This window comes from Myotis daubentonii, chromosome 4, assembly GCF_963259705.1.
Source record: "Myotis daubentonii chromosome 4, mMyoDau2.1, whole genome shotgun sequence".
Lineage (NCBI taxonomy): Eukaryota > Metazoa > Chordata > Mammalia > Chiroptera > Vespertilionidae > Myotis > Myotis daubentonii.
Genome location: NC_081843.1, coordinates 24,683,303 through 24,700,861, shown reverse-complemented (window position 1 = coordinate 24,700,861; position 17,559 = coordinate 24,683,303). Strand labels below are relative to the sequence as shown.

At 41.6% G+C, this 17,559-nt stretch overlaps 1 protein-coding gene across 8 annotated transcripts in view; it reads right to left on the bottom strand.

Annotated features, from left to right (window-relative positions):
* Positions 1–17,559, bottom strand: part of MRTFB (myocardin related transcription factor B) — a 198,197-nt gene that overhangs the window by 52,526 nt on the left and 128,112 nt on the right. For all 8 annotated transcript variants that reach the window (XR_009452560.1, XM_059693213.1, XM_059693212.1 and 5 more), the window contains 3 exons: positions 5,970–6,035; positions 3,506–3,561; positions 2,345–2,420 (listed from right to left, as the gene is read on the bottom strand). Coding sequence is in view for 7 of the 8 variants with exons in the window: in XM_059693213.1 (XP_059549196.1) it covers positions 2,345–2,420; positions 3,506–3,561; positions 5,970–6,035 (198 nt within the window). In the remaining variant the exon portion in view is untranslated. The remainder of the gene's footprint in view (positions 1–2,344; positions 2,421–3,505; positions 3,562–5,969; positions 6,036–17,559) is intronic.

Sequence of the window (17,559 nt, the reverse complement as noted above, 5' to 3'; positions counted from 1 at the left end):
TTAAAAATCCCAACTTGAGTACAGATGTCCTAAAAACATCACTTAAGGTTCAGTCACGTACATGAGTAGGTTTTTAAATGTTGGGTAGCCTTCTTTATAAAAAGCAAATATGATTTCTTTTGACAGCTAAATGTATTGGCCTTGGTTTTAATTATATTAATAAAGCCTGTTACAGTTAGGGGTAAGTTGAAACAGGCAGCATTGTTCCTCCAAAAATGCCTCTTATAGGTTAAGATGTCTGCAGGCAGAGAAAGAGCCATTTCCCTAGTCACTTAGCAGTAAATTACTTCTTTGGAGGTTCACTTATCCCTGATAGCTGGTAGCTGCTCCTGCCCTACCACTGGAGTTCTGGAAATGCCTTTTCAGTCCAGTGGACTTCTGAGAACACAACCTGAAGAGTTTATCATCCAGGGGCTATCACTTCCTGCCCCAAATATGAACACAGTCACATAATCATAGATTCTTTGGACTAGAAGAGACCCTACTTGGGGTTGTAGAGGCTAACTTTATACTTGGAGCTTCTTTACAAGATCCTTAATGTGGTGTCAGCCTGTACTTATTCTCACAGCAGCCTCTTTATTCCCTATAAAGCATTTTTCTGATTGTGTAATTCATTTATTTTGTCTGTTTATTTGTCTGTACCATTAGAATGTAAACTCCATGAAGACAGGTTCACTTGTTGGCCTCTGGTGTCTGGCTCACTGGCCAATGACTAAACACCTCTGATCACAGCCACCATGTGGCTTCCTGAAAAGTCTGTATTTGGACATACCTGACCTTTAGGGTATTATTCCTTATGTTGAGCTACAACCTAATACTTTTTACTATTAATGTCAACCTAATTCTCATGTCAACCTAATTCTAATACTAAATCTGTCATCAGGCCAGAGAGAACAAATCTAATCTTTCCTCCACATGATAATTGTGTCTGAATATTTGAGGAGTTTTCAGATTCTTTCTGTATCTTCTCAAGTTTTAACATACTGAAGACCATCACACGGTCAAGCTCCTAGTCTTGCTCAATAAATTAGTCAGAGAAGCAAAATAATGAAAGAAAATGTAACTTGAGAAATTTACGGTGGTGATACCAGCTTTCAAGAATCCTCTGTCTTCAGCCACTGTGGAAAACAGTGTGGAATTTCCTCAAAAAATTACAAATGGAACTGCCGTTTCACCCAGTGAGCCCACTACTGGGAATGTATCTGAAGAACCCTGAAACACTAATAAGAAAGAATATATGTACCCTGATGTTCATAGCAGTGTTCTTTACAATAGCCAAGATCTAGAAAGAGCCAAAGTGCCAATCAGTAGACGAGTGGATAAAAGCCCTTGTGGCTCAGGTGGTTGGGGGGTTGTCCTGTATACCAAAAGGTGGTGGGTTCGATCTCTGGTGGGGCGTGTGTGGGATTGACATTTCTCATCCCCCTCACCTCTCTCTCTCAGCTGTAAAAAAGAAGCTCTTTCCTTTTGTGACAGCATGGATGGACCTGGAGATTATTTAACTAAGCGAAATAAACCAGTCAGAGAAAGACAAATGCCGTATGATCTCACTTATATGTGGAATCTAATGACCAAAATAAACTGACGAACAAAATAGGATCAGATGCGTGGAGGTATGGAACAAACTGACAGAGCTAAGAGGGGAGGAGTGTGGGGGTGGGGGAATAGAAGAGATTAGCCAAAGAACAAAAATGCATATGCGTAGCCCATGGGCACAGACAACAATGGTGAAGGCCAGGGAAGGGTGGGGGACATGTGTAATAGTGCCAACAATAATAAAAAAAGAATGCTATGTCTCCAGAGAGAAAAATATCCTGGCCTTAGCCATTCGTCTCATGAAAGATGGAATAGAACCATCCCTACCAGCTTCATAAGTGATGAGGCCAGATGGAGAAAATTTGCTGGGCTGAGTGGAGGGTGTTTAAGATAATGGTTAAATCAAGCTGGACTATTGTGGGCAAGTAGCAACAAAGCAATAATGTTAGGTGTGGACATTGTAGCAGGCAGACATAACAGGGAAATCTATGGTTAGACTTGTGGCCATTGTACCCTTTATGACTTAATGAGTGGGCACATGTCCCTCTCTGAAGAAGAAATCCTCTGGACTGAAAAGTTTTTCCAGGACAGTATGATAGACACGTATGGTACCAGCTGGTGGGGAAGAGTCAGTCCATCAGTAGGTTATTTGGAGAATCAAACCTTTCCCATGTACCTAACATGACTTTGGGTCTTCATGTTGCTATCCAATTTGGAGGATGTCAGCCTGTGGGGTAAAAGTTATTAAATGGGAATAAAAAGAAATGGCGGCATTCTCACATAAAACAAGCAGAAATAAAATTGTTACCTTCTAAAATGTGCATCCTGACAAGTTCAGAACGATCTGGTCGACTTCGAATCTTGTGCTTCAAAAAGTTTTCAGTCTTAAAAAAAGAGAGATAATCTTGCCATAAATTGATTATGACTTATTGTGGTTTTACATATTTTTCTCTCAAGGTACTCCATTTAAATTAATTGATACCCTTTTGGTCATGATTTTGAGAGGAACAGAAAAGTAGAAATTAGTGCTTTGAGAAACTATTATCCAATATATGATTTAAATTGCAGCCTTCAACATTGTACAAGGACATAGTATATGCTGGTATAAAGTAATCAAGTTATAGACCTTTATTTTAAAACTTGGGAAAGGCAAAGGCTCATAATTTTGAAATTGATTTTTGAACAGACATAAAATTTCGAACATTTAAATATCTAAAAAAATCTAAACTTCAGGTCAAGTAAAAAAATCCACCTAAATAACAATTTACTAAAATTTCTCATATATTTTCTTTGATGAGTTCATATCCTTGATCAGATTTTCTTATTCAGAACTGTACTCAACTCCAAACAATAGGGTTTTATATTTTATAAGCCTCTAAGAGGTCATTATTGCATCCTGAGAAAATTCTAAAGGAATTTTTGTCATAAAACATGATAGAAGTTTTCCCTAAAACAAAAAGAAAAAATGTGCATATTGGTACTTTTAAAGAAAAATAATAAATATCAATTCGGTATGCAACTATGATGGAGTCAACTCAAAGAATAAAACAGAGTGGCTTGTGGCCATATTCTTTGATTTGGTCAGATTCTCCTACCCTTGGTCACAGGTACAGGTAACACAGTAGGGGCTGTGTCCATCTGCTGGGGTAACAAATGGCAGAATTACTTCATTATTATTCTGAAAACTGTGGTTATGCCCTGAAAGCAAGTAAGCAAAGAAGTATGATTTGTCCTGTATGTACAAAATGAGACACTAGTTTTAAAAGAACAAAATTTGAATGTCATGTATTTTCTACCAATTTCTAAGATAAAAACTACCCCAGGATATATTACTCTATATGCCATGTATCCTGCAAATTCACTGCAGTTCCTCTTTTGACATATTTAGGAGTAAGACTGCTACTTGTCCACAGGTGTTTTGAAATGAGAGAAGCAGAGAAGTAGAACATTTTAAAGTGAGATTTCTTACTCTGGCTCGTTCCAAGCTTTTTATCTGCTCATGGAATGCTGCTGGGCTCTTCAAGGCTGCGAGAGGAAAAGAAATTGGTTCCGTAGCATAAATAGAGGAGTTAATACTTCAGTCAAACGTTACAGTACTTCTTAACCTTAGTAGTTCACATCTACAGTTCCATTTATTTAGGAGATCTGCAAAATTTGGAACCTTAAGTGTTTCATAATTAAAACTATATATTTCAGCCCTAGCCCATTTGGCTCAGTGGATAGAGCATCAGCCTGTGGACTGAAAGGTCCCAGGTTCGATTCCGGTCAAGGGCACATTTCCGGATTGCGAGCTCGATCCCCAGTAGGGGGTGTGCAGGAGGCAGCCGATCAATGATTCTCTCTCATCATTGATGTTTCTATCTCTCTCTCTCCCTTCCTCTCTGAAATTAATAAAAGAAAACACACACATACACACACACACACACACACACACACACAAAACAACAACAAAAACCCCCCACACTATATATTTCATAGGAGCATTTGAGATCTTGTTCTCTGGCATACATCATCAGTTTAGCTCAAATAAACTCTTATAAAAATTTAAAAAACTATATGTAGTTCACAAATAAAACAAGCAAACTTTTAAAATGAAGTTGTATACATAATGACAATGCAAATATCAGGTTAGATTAGTTCCAACCAATTGCTGGGGCAAATTACCATCACCAAGGGAACTCTGATGATTCCTTGACAGGACTTTATTGGCCATATAAGCTACTGGAAAAAGCCCAAATGTCCTTAGAACATTTAACCTTGAGTGATCTGACCTTGAACATGAGATCCACTGTACTTCATGTTGTACAGATCTATCATTTACTGAGAACCCACAACAGGCTTAGCTCAGTGCTCTGTGGTCAATCACAATTATATTACTGTTGATCATCACAACAGCCTTGCAAGGTAGGCATTAGCCCCAGTATAGACTCCAAGAAGTAAAATGAATTCTTGAAGCCATATAGCTAGATGGTGATCAAAGTGGGGTTTAAATCTAGAATTCTGAATTTGAAAGGTTCATGCTCTTTCTACCACACCGCAATGCAAATCACTCTAAAGACATAGTGATTCTTTAATATGTTAAGTGCTAGTACATTAAATATTCCAGAATCCCAAAGTGAGGGTAAGCAGTGCTTATTTACTAAATCCCTGCCTACTGCAGTATTTCTATCAATTATCTTTGCAAAACCTTTTGTATGTCCACCACTGTCTGATAACACCCTGCATTTAATGACTACAAGCAGTCAGATGATGTGGGTGAGATATAGGACTAGGCTCACTTAGGCTGTCATCTCCAAAAGTTGGCCCATCAACTCTTGTAGCATTACTGTTGTCAGCTCTGGTACTTGAAGCACAGCAAAGACTCCTAGCAGCCAGTCCCAACGGGTTTGGCTAGGGACCAACTTCTAAAAGCAGGGACCAGCTTCTAAAAGCAGACTGGCTTAGCAGTGGTGTCTTAAACATCATAATTTGTTCCTATTTGATTGATCCTGTTCATAGTCAGGAATGTAGTGGTGAAGAAATCTGGCAGATTATTAAACCAGCTTTGACTCTGTCACAATGCTAGCTTAAAAATATTTTGACAATTAATGGTCCAGAAAAAAAGGTTTCAATGGTAAAAATCTACTGCAGAGCGAAACTGTTCCTTATAAACCAAAAAAGGTAAAATCAATGATTCAGAAGACTGGGAAGCATAAATGCTTTTTGTAATTTTTTTAAAAGCCAAATAAGTTACTTCTTGGAGAAATCAACTTTTAGAAAAAATCCATATAAATAATCCTAACGGCCTACATAAAACCACCACTCGTCCTCTCTAAAATATGGGTTCGTCTTCAAACTCGGTGATTAAAGCTAAAGACGACAGCCTGGACAAATATTCTAAAATTAACCACTCTCAAAAAATGAAGGACTGAAGCTTAGAGATGACTAGTTGGAAAATATCTGTACTTGGGCAAGAAAGATTTTATTAATTATAAATAGAATATTTATTAGTCCTGTAACTAAGACACATTTAATATTATAGCCTACACTATAGCATAAAAGATAATTTAAATTAAATAATTTAAAGTATAATAAGGTTTTGAGTTAATTTTATATGCTACTTTTGCAAGTCTAAGTAACACTGGATCCATTAAGTAGCGATTACTTCAATTATTTAAAACTAAAACAAATGCTGCAGTTTGAAGAACTGATGTTAGCCTAATTACAGAGTTTTAAAGGTGTTCCTTTGTATAATATAAAGTTTGAGTCCAATTTTTAAACGGCATTGAGTTTTTAAAATGTGTTTTAAATAATTCCCCTAGGTTGGCAATGCTGAAGCCTGGTTTTTCTTATAAACTCATCTGGTAATTATATATTGATTACATGGGTACAGGTTCTTCTTGGACATGCCCATTGTTATGTTACATTAGAGATGACAGACACTCGAATCTTACGTGGCATGATGCCCTGGTCCACGAGCTGTTCCCGCGTCCGCCTCTGTTGCAGCCTCAGCTGAAGCACTGTGAAAAGGAAATAATTACCATTAGAGTTCAGAGGCAACTGCAAGAGGCAACTTTATTAAACATCTTCTAATTCATAATGGAATAGGAATACTACCTGGCACCATCCAATCTGTAAAAAGAGAATCAGTTCATGATTTCTGCCTGCTTGGTGAACTCTGACGTTCTCTCAGAATACTTTGTGTTAAGTTAGTTAATAATGTTAATTTGCTGAATAAAGCAAAGTATTTGTTGTTTAAATACAATCACATAGTACTCAGCAAATAAAAGTAATTGGCTTATATACGGTCTTATTTGTAGAAATATGAGGTTCCTTAACATTCCTTAGGTTTTTTTTTGTTGTTAAAAACTAGTTACAGCAAAAATGTATTTTAAGGAAATATTGAATTATTTGGAGGGATTTACTCTATCTGGAACAAATTTTAAATAGCTTTAATGAAGGTCAACTGCATAATAAAAATTAGACCCATGAGATATTACTAACAACCCAAGGGAAAATTTCTAAATTAAGAATTTAAAGTTTACTAATCTTTGCACAATACAAGACACCATAGCTCATTCTACAACTTCTAAGAAAGCCACAAATTGATCGACACCTTATAATTTTAATAATAATAAGAAACAAATAATTAGAACTTGTAAAAAACAAGGTATATCACAAAATGTGTATACTCAGTTTGCCAATTTAATAAAAATAATTTTTTGTTCTCAATTTCTTAAGTGGATACCTTTCATAGCATTTCTATAATTTTAGCTGGAAAATGAGCTAATTTTAAAAGAGGAATATATGAAGCAACTTTAAAAAAATTTTCCTTAGCTTACCTTATATTAAATTTTAAGTTTCCACTTTTATTTTTGTTTCAAAACCTTGATGAAAACCAAGGTTAGGATTTTAAGTATCTGCTTAAGGTTTGTAAATATGCAAATAAATAAAAAAAATAATAAAAATTCCCATGTGTATTTCTTTCTTTCTTTTTTTTTTTTTGTTTTTTTTTTGTTAATCCTCACCCAAGGATATAGTTCCATTGATTTTTAGAGAGAGTGGAAGGGAGAGGGAGAGACAGAGAGAAACATTGATGTGAGAGAGACACATCGATTGGTTGACTCCTGCATGCGCCCAACCAGGGCCGGGGAACTTGCAATCAAGTTATGTGCCCTTGACTGCAATCGAACCCAGGACCCTTTGTGGGCTCTATCCACTGAGCCAAACCGGCTCGGGCCCCATGTGTATTTCTTAAATGTATGGAAGGAAGACAGAGAGAGTTTTCTAGCAGGGGGTGAAGACTGGAACAGGGCTAGCTTAGATCAGTCCCTTACCCAGGCTCAAATGCAATGCATGTGATGGCTCCTACTTGCAACAAACCTGAGTCCTGAAGGCAAAGGGCCTGTGGCCCTCATAGCCTTTGCTTTTTGCTTGCCCTTGTGCTGACTATAGAGCAAAGCACAATCTTAGGTATATTTCAAAAAGAGGCTAGGGCTAGGCTATAAAATAGCTTTTAAACATTTTTAGTTTCATTGCTAGATATGAATGTCTTCCTTTATTAAGTACAGTGGGGCCTTGACTTACGAGTGTCCCGACTAACGAGTTTTTTGAGATACCAGCTGTCTCTCGGCCAATGTTTTGCATTGAGTTGATAGAGTAATTTGAGTTAACGAGCTCCTTAACCAGCTCCTTAACCAGCTCGGCCTCGGAACGAATTAAACTCGTAAGTCAAGCCCCCACTGTACTGAAAAAAATGTTTTTTGCGTCTTTTGGGGACCATTGGATCACAAAGATTCATGACATCCCATTTAGAATTGAAGCAACTGACATAAGATTCTATTACACAAGCAAAAGCAAAATTTAATAGTAAAAAACTGTATGCACATGTTTCTCACATTAAAATGCTTTGTGATATTTGGGATCAATTATGCTCTAACACAAAGATCTTTTCCCTGATAACTTACAGTTTATTGAGGATAGTGTGTTCCCACTGTACTTTACTAGGAACAAAAATAACCAAAGAGTTGACCTGTGAATCTGATAGCACCCAAATGGCTGCATGCTCTAACATTCTTCTAAAGTTAATGCTTGTCTGAAATTAATGGTCATATTCAAGAGGTAGAATCCCATATTCCAAGAAAAGGAATACTGAGAGGAGAAAAAGGTCAGAACAATGTCCAGTTCAAAAGCTGACACTTCTGGAACACAGTGGTTCACATCTGTTGGAGAATCTCTAGCGGTATCTTTCTTCTCTCCCAAGGGAGAGCTCAAAGAAAGGAGTAAAATATAAAGGGTAATGAAAACATCAACCCCCTTCTTTGGTTTCAAACAAACAAACAAACAAACAAACAAACAAAGCACCAAACTTTTGAGAGAAATGTATCAAACACAATATATATTTTTGGGCGATGGTGTCTTGGAATGATGGATACATTTGCAACCACTTGATGTGCAAACCAACACTGAAGGCAACAGCTTGTTAGTCTCGAAGCACCTCCTGATTGTACATTGGTCAACTGCCCTGATGCACCTTGACAAAAACCCTGTCAACTGTATCATCTTTGATTAGAAACCACACTTTCATGCTGATGTGTAAATGTATCTGCTACACAAGGGTAACACACAAAATTAATGCATGCCACCAATCATCAATTGTTCAAATAAAACAAAACCCAAATGCAAACCAATTGTGTTTCCCATGCAGTTTGTTTGATGGCAAAACAATCAAACTTATGCCTTACCATCAGAAGATAAGAGATCAATCTTCCCAATCAATGCTCTCATCATTGCCTATATAATCTTCCCAAGAAGTAATATCATTATCTACAAAGCAGTATGGCAAGCAGCCTTCCTAGGCATGTTCATTTACTATACATTAGGAAGAACATGAATGGAAGAAGAGGAGTATCACCAGTCATGCTGTTAGGACTGTTGATGACCTGCTTGATTTAGTTTTAATCTATCAAAATAGGTGGGCAGTATTGGACATATTCTATTGAATATGAGGCACAATGCACCATTAAGAGACTGGGTACATTGCCACTTTGGATTAATGTTAAAAACAATTATAATATTCATTTATATTAAATATAACCAGTCACTCATAACCTGATAGAGGCTCTTCTGAGAACAACAAATGGTTATAAAAAGTACCCATCAAATAGGGACAGGCTCATAATTATGGAAAATATCAAACTTCCATTTAGTACTTCCTCATCACATTCATAAAAATTCAATATATAATAAATAACAACTGATATCTGCATCTTACAGAATGCTGAAGGCTGGGAAGAACAAGGCTTGAATGATGTAGACAGCTCATTGTCCCACAACATGGGAAAACTAGAATTGGGCAGAATTGGGCGATGTTTATCCTGTACTGTGAAGGGAGAAGACCCTCTCTTAATGATCAGAAACATTCGTGGTTGTAGAATCAAGATTTTTTATGAAGTTTCTCTGGGACTTATGTATGAATGAAGCCTAGAGATCTTCTTCCTCTCGTAGTAGCCTCCACTTTCATGTCTGCACAGAGGCAGGGAAGGCCCAGCTCACCGCATTCTGCTGCGCCTGTTGCACAGTCGTCGTTTCTTAAGGACAATGAATAAACTGGCTGATCTCTGGAAAACCTGACACTGCCTGTGTTGATAAGATTGCATTTCTAAAAACTAAAGACTAGGCACTGGTCGAGCACTGCTTTCCTGTGGTGGCAAGTGGGTGGTGATGGCAGTACAGCTGACTAAGAAGACAGTTTCCTGGCAATGGCCTTGTGTCTGAAAACTGAACCCACGAGCAGGACTGACATAGCTTCCACCCTAATTAGTTAACTGACAAAAATCCAGTATTCTCCATGGCCATCTTGCCAATAATTACAAGTCTATAGAATTCTCAGGGAGAAAAAAAAGTTCAAAACACTGAGTGAGCAGCTACATCTTTTCAGAAAACAAAGGACATAGTGATAGGGTTGAAAGAGAATTCATGTTATAATTGCTCACATTTGAACATTTAAGTTCAGAATTCTCTAATAGTTCTGTATTTCCTGATTATAAAACTCACAAGAGGCATGAAAAGGGCCCTCATCAATAGATGAGGCTCTAGAGCCACTTGCTGACCATGATATATGTATCATCTTTGAAATTATAGATGAGTGAGAATATAAATACATAGTACTTTATACCCATTGCATTTAGAGATAAAAATTTTAATTCATTATTGGATTTTTCTAAGGTGATGTGTCATTATCTCTTAGGGCTAATATTCATGGTATCCTATTACATTTCAACAAAGAAAACTGCATATAATTTTGAAAATTATATTTAGTGTTTTCTTGGTTAGAATGGATAAAAACAATATTGTGTCAACAGAAGTGTTTTTGAGCTTGCCTTTTTTTATATATAGGAAAAGTAAAAATTTGATTTTAAAGACCATTTTAAAAAATGAAAGGTAGCTTATCTAATGGTAAAGATAAAATGTCATTCTTACTCAGCATCATAAATAGTTCAGATACTTAAAAGTACCTACTTTTAGTTCCTTTCTCCTGCTTCTTAAATGGTTTAAAGTGCTTTTAGAACAAAATCTTAGGATTAGTCTCCAGTATGAAAAACCTAAAAATATCATGCTGTCTTTCACGTAACTTATACCCACTTCAAAGTTTCCAGCTGCTTAGTGAATAGACATAGAATGATACGTCTATTCTTTTTTGTTTCTATAAGTAGAATGTTTGGAATGTTTCCTTAATATGATGTAATTAAAGTGCCTTTTCACTCTAAAGAAAAAAACACCCTATTATGCAACATTTTAATAGTAATATATAGCGATTCAGCATGAATTGAATAAGCCAAAACAAAGCATAGTTTTGGCCCAGGTTTGCAAGGGGACATCTGAGGACTGTATATTATAAAAACAAGGCAGAAAGGATACTTCCTAGGAAGCAGAATGGCAGGCAGCCATGGTCTTGAAAACTCTTTATAAATAGCTAGTTATGGGGTATGAAGGAGGGTGGGTTGAATCAGTTTCAGGCCAAAAAGAGGACCTGATTTCAGTTATTTTTTTAAAAAATATTTTCAAACAGATATATAAATGAATGAAGCGGTTGGTTGGCAAACATTTAATATGTATTGTTTAAATAGTATTAAATTAGAGGCCTGATCCTATGAAAACAAGACAATTTAGAAAAGCCAACATTCTCACACTGTCTTTTGAATTTAGACACAGGGGATGAACCAGCCCCTGAGTAACACAGTAGGAGAAGATTGAGGCCCCGTGCGATCCTGGTGCAGTGTTTTATCAAGTAGCAGCTCAGCAGTCAAGTTTACAACTGCATTTGATTATTCGGGAGGGGCAAAATGACAGCTTAAAGATTTATACTGAAAAGGCAAAAGACTGATGAACTGCTCTTCCTTTACCTTAAAAATAAATGTTAAATTGTAATTATTGTTACTACTAGAGGCCCGGTGCACAAAAATTTGTGCACTCAGGGGGGGAGGGCGGGTCCCTCAGCCTGGCCTGTGCCCTCTAGCAGTCTGGGACCCCTCGGGAGATAACGACCTGCTGGCTTAGGCCTGCTCCCAGGTGGCAGAGGGCAGGCCCAATCCCTAGGTGCAGCCCCTGGTCGGGCTCAGAGCAGGGCCGATTGGGGAGTTGGGGCGCCGCCCCCTGTCATGCACAGAGCAGGGCGATCGGGAGGTTGTGATGCCACCCTCAGTCACGATCAGGGTAGGGCCAATTGGGGGGTTGGGGCACCGTCCCCTGTCACACTCAAGGCAGGGTCGATGGGGAGGTTGCGGCGCCACTCCCTGTCACGCACAGAGCAGGGCCAATCGGGGGGTTGGGGCGCTGCCCCCGTCACACACAGAGCAGGGCCCATCAGGGGGTTGGGGCACCGCCCTCTATCACCCACAGAGCAGGGCCGATCAGGGGGTTGGGGCGCCGCCACTCTCACACTCAGGGCAGGGCCGATGGGGAGGTTATGGCTCTACCCCATCACACACAGAGCAGGGCCCGTGGGGGGGGGGGTTGGGGAGCTCCCCCCTATCAGGCACAGAGCAGGGCTGCTCAGGGGGTTGGGGCCCCGCCCCCTGTCACACACAGAGCCGCAGGACGATCAGGGGGTTTGGGCGCTGCCCCCTGTCACGCTGATCCCGGTGCTGGGAGGCATATTACCCTTTTACTATATAGGGTAGAAGCCTGGTGCATGGGTGGGGCTGGCTGGTTTTCCCTGAAGGGTGTCCTGGATCAGGGTGGGGGTCCCCACTGGGGTGCCTGGCCAGTCTGGGTGAGGGGCTGAGGGCTGTTTTCAGGCTGGGAGTGACTGAAGTTCCCAACCGCTCCTTTTTTTCTTTTTTCTTTTTTTATTCTGGGCCAGCTTTACCTTGAGGCTTGGCTCCAGCTCTTAGGCCTCCGGCTGAAAGTAGGTTTCTGGCCTTTGCATACAATGTTGCCAATCTGCTGGCTGAAGTCTGGCGGTATTTGTTACAATGTTTCTTAAACTGCCCGCTCAGAGGCCTGCAGCCGCAGGCGGGGAACGTTGGTTTCCTCCAAGGATCCTCCCTCACTGAGGCAAGCAAGCCTCATGTTAGTTTCAAGCTGCCTGGCTGCCGGCCGCCATCTTGGCTGACAGTTAATTTGCATATCTTGCTGATTAGCCAATGAAAAGGGTAGCGGTCGTACGCCAATTACCATGTTTCTCTTTTATTAGTGTTTATTACTGCTATTACTTTACATACTTGCTGAAGAGAACCACTTTTTTTCAAAGATAAAAAGCCATAAGGATTTTTTAAAAAGACTTTATTTTTTTTAGAGCAGTTTTAGGTTTACAACAAAATTGAATGGGAGATATACTCCCTACTTCCACACCCCATTATCAACAGGATTTAAAAATGTAATTCTACAAAGACTCACGTATTTACAGTTCTTTGCTGTACATGGTTTATTTTGCAGTTAAAGGGTAAGAAGTCACATCCTGAGGTGTTTGCTTCTGAGCTTCGGACTCAGAAATGCCTTACTATTTGTACCACTAATACCTCTATTTAAAAATCAATGTTTTAGAAAAAAATTTCTATTTTTATTTGTTAAAATACAGTGACATGTAGATAAAAAAAAGTATTAAAAAGAAAAATGAAAGTTAGTCCATGCTACCCTAGTCCTTCTCCACAAAGTAACCACTGTTAAATTTCTAGGGCTCCAGAGAATGTTTTGTGAATATTCTGACAATATTAAATCTACACTATGCAAAGGAAACACATGCAGTGGGATCATACTAGTCATGTAGTTTAGGGTTTGCTTAAAAAACAACAACATGAAATCTAGCCCTGGCTGGTGTGGCTCAGTTGGTTGAGCGTCATCTCGTACACTGAAAGGTTGCCATTCAATTCCCAGTCGGCACAAACCTAGGTTGGGGGTTCGATCCCCCCTAGGGGTGTGAACAGGAGGCAGCCAATCAATGTATCTATCTCACATAGAGGTTTCTCTTACTCTCTCTGTCCCTCTGATTCCTTCTCCCTTACTCTAAAATGAATAAAAACGTATTTCAAAAAACATGAAATCTAGCTCATTCTTAATGGCTATATCTAACACTTGGATGTATTAATCATACACTCTTAAGTTTTGCAATTACTTGTTATTATAATAAGGCTGCAATGATTCTCCTGATTCATTTTTTAGCATCTTTTGAGTTTATAAACACACACTACATTTCTAATAATTTAAAATTTCATAGGGCACATTGCAATCCAAATGGTTGTACCAATCTATATTCCCACTTACAGGGTAAGAGAGTATTGTTTTGTTCATCCCTTCCCCACAATATACATAATCATGTTTTAAAGTAACTTTAAATTCACTTCCACTTACCTAAAACTGGCTATATAAGCCCAAAATAATAGTAAAATTTGGTACAATAAATAAGCAGTAAGGGACCAAAAGATATCAAAGGAATTAGTAAAGTGATGGGGCTAGGTTTGAGTGGTTGTCAGAAGTTCAGATTAAGCTTTCTCTTGTAAATCGTAAATTTATTTACATAAATTTGGTAGAATTTTTTCTGATGTTCCAGGGCAGTGGTCGGCAAACCGTGGCTTGTGAGCCACATGCGGTTCTTTGGCCCCTTGAGTGTGGCTCTTCCACAAAATACCATGTACAGCGTGCACGTACAGTGCGATTGAAACTTTGTGGCCCATGCGCAGAAGTCGGTATTCTGTGGAAGAGCCACAGTCAAGGGGTCAAAGAGCCGCATGTGGCTCACGAGCTGCAGTTTGCTGACCACTGTTCCAGGGTATAAAACTTAAGCATAAGACTTCTCATTATTTTCTTCAACTCCAATAGCTGAGAGAGATAATGACCAGATTTGAAATCTATCTACACTAATAAAAGAGAAAAATGGTAATTGGCGTCCGACAATACCCTTTTCATTGGCTAATCAGGGCTATATGCAAATTAACTGCCAACTATGATTGGCAGTTAACTGCCAACTAAGATTGGCAGTTAACTGCCAACAAGATGGCGGTTAATTTGCATATGTAGGCACAATGCAGGGAGGCAAAAGGGAAAGCAGGAAGAAGCCCCCTGCCACTGAAAGTGATCAGAAACCCAGGGGGGAGCTAAGAGCTGGGGGGCAGGGCAAAGGCGGCCCTGGGGCCACCTTTGCCCTGCCCCCCAGCCATGATCGGAGAATCAGGCGCCTTTGCCGCCCTGGCCAGTGATAGCAGGAAGTAGGGGTGGAGCCAGCGATGGGAGCTGGGCATGGTCGAAGCTGGCAGTCCCGGGAGCTAGGGGTCCCTTGCCTGGGCCTAAAGCGGAGCCCACGATCGCGGGGCCGCTGCAGCTGCGGGTCCCCGCTGCCCGGGCCGGACGCCTAGGCCAGAGGCGTTAGGCCTGGGCAGGGGCGGAGCCTGCAACCGCGGGGAGCTGGGGGTCCCCTGCCTAGGCCTGACACCTCTGCCGGAGGCCTCAGGCCTGGTCAAGGGGCCGATCTGGTGATTGGTGATCGGAGGGTGATGAGGGTCAACTCCTCTGGCCGAGGCATCAGGCCTGGGTGGGGGCCTGAGCTGGGGATTGGGGGGATATGATGGTCTCCTTGCCCAGGCCTGAAGCCTGGGTCAGAGGCGTCAGGTTTGGGCGGGGGGGGGGGGGGGTGGAACAAGCGATCAGAGGGAGATGGGGGTCCCCTGCCCAGGCATGATTCCTGGGCCAGAGGCCTCAGGCCTGGGCGGGGGCCAGAGCCAGTGATTGGGGGGAGATGGGGGTCCCCTGTCCAAGCCTGACACCTCTGGCGGAGGTGTCAGGCCTGGGCAAGGGGCCAATCAGGCGATCGGAGGGTGATGGGGGGCTACGCCTCTGTCAGAGGCGTCAGGCCTGGGCAAGGGGCCGATCCTGTGATTGGAGGGTGATGGGGGTCAACGGTGTCAGGCCTGGGCAAGGGGCCGATCCTGTGATTGGAGGGTGATGGGGGTCAACGCCTGAGGGCTCCCAGTATGTGAGAGGGGGCAGGCTGGGCTGAGGGACACCCCCCCCACACACACACCCAGTGCACGAATTTCGTGCACCGGGCCCCTAGTCCTATATAATAGAGGTAATATGCAAATTGACCATCATGGCCCCACACAAGATGGCCGCCCCCTGTGGTCACAAGATGGCCAGAAGGGAAGGGCAGTTGTGGGCGATCAGGCCAGCAGGGGAGGGCAGTTGGGGGTGACCAGGCCTACAGGGGAGAGCAATTGGGGGTGGACCAGGCCAGCAGGGGAGGGCAGTTGGGGGGGACCAGGCCAGCAGGGGAGGGCAGTTAGGGTGACCAGGCCTGCAGGGGAGGGCAGTTGGGGGCGACTGGGCCAGCAGAGGAGCAGTAGGTATCCATCCGGCTGGCAGGGGAGTGGTTAGGGGATAATCAGGCTGGCAGGCAGAAGTGGTTAGGGGCAATCAGGCAGGCAGGTGAGGGTGGGAGCCAGCAGTCATGGATTGTGAGAGGGATGTCCGACTGCTGGTTTAGGCCCGATCCCTCTCGGGCCTAAATTGGCAGTCGGACATCCCCCAAGGGTCCCAGATTAGAGAGGGTGCAGGCTGGGCCGAGGGACACCCTCCCCCCACACCAGTGCATCAATTTTGTGCACCGGGCCTCTAGTTAAGAATAAAAGCAACATCATGTGGTAGGGACTGGATATTGTATTTGAAGGAGAAAGAAATAAAAATGACACCTGGGTTTCTGGCTTAAGCACCTGAACCATTTACTGAGATAAAGAGCACAAGTTGGTCATTAGGGAGTCCAGTCTCGGACATGTTGGAATTGGAAGTAGAAATGTGCAAGTGACAACTGGTTGTATAGGTCCAGATTTCTGAAGGTAGGTTTTGCCAGGAGATTGAAATTTGGAAGTTGTGACATATGTAGTATTTGCCAAGATAGAGAATATACAAAGAAAAGGCAAAAGAAGCCCAGGACTATGCTCTGAGGAAAGTTAACAATTAAAAGTTAACAATTTATAGATCAGCTAGGGGATGAAGATCCAACAAAGAAGACAGAGGAAGCTGCCTGGGAGGAGGAGGAGCCTGAAGGGTGTGTATAAAGTGTTTCTAGAAGGGATTCATGATCAACAGGGTTAAATATTGCTGTTTTAATACATGGAGGAGCTACTTTTCAGAGTGATGAATGGAAGTCATACTGGAGGAGGTTAAGGAATAAAGAAGGACCAAAGTGTGAGTGATGTGAATGGAACCAATACTTTAAAGATGTTGCCCATGAAGGGTAGGAAAGAGGGTGAAAAGCCTGAGAAGGCGTGGGACTTCAGGTTGGAACATACCTGAGCAAGTCTATAACCGATAAAGAGCAAGAGAGAGGAAGGAAAGGAAAGAGAAAGGAAGAAAAAAGATAGGAATGAATAGGGATGAAAATGAACAAAAGACTAAAGAGGCAGCAGGTCCCTGGAAGAGAAGGAGGTGCAGAGCATACAAGGACAGCCTCTGTTAAGAGACACTTCTATCATAATAGAAGGGCAGCTAGGACTGGATATAGCTGCAGATAGGTTTATCGATTTGGTATGGGACGTCCAAATGATGGCTTTTATTTTCTCAGAGGAGGAGGAAGAAAGGTCATCTATTGAAAGTGAGATGAAGGAAAAGTTAGTTTTGAGGCCAGTGAAGGAGGTCTGAAATATTACTGCAGACAGTGAAGAGCAAGTTGAAAAGAAACACGGTTATTTATTACAGAGAAGCTCCAACTAACAATGACAACAGCTTGGGGGAGAGAAGTCAGTCAGGAAGCTGGCAAGTCACTCATTGGCTCTGAACTGTATCATTTTTATAAGAGAAGGCCACGAGATATGAAATTAGCACTTTGGCAGTTCTTTTTAAAGCTTATTATATAAAACTAGAGGCCTGATGCATGAAATTTGTGCAAGAGTAGGCCTTCCATCCCTGGCTGCCGGCACCGGCTTCCCTCTGGCACCTGGGAACTCAGCTGGCTTCCCTCTGGCTGCCAGCAGGCACCCCAGACCTGGACTGGCTTCCCTCCGGCCGCCCGCAGGCACCCAGGACTCGGGCTTCACTCCGGCTTCCAGCAGG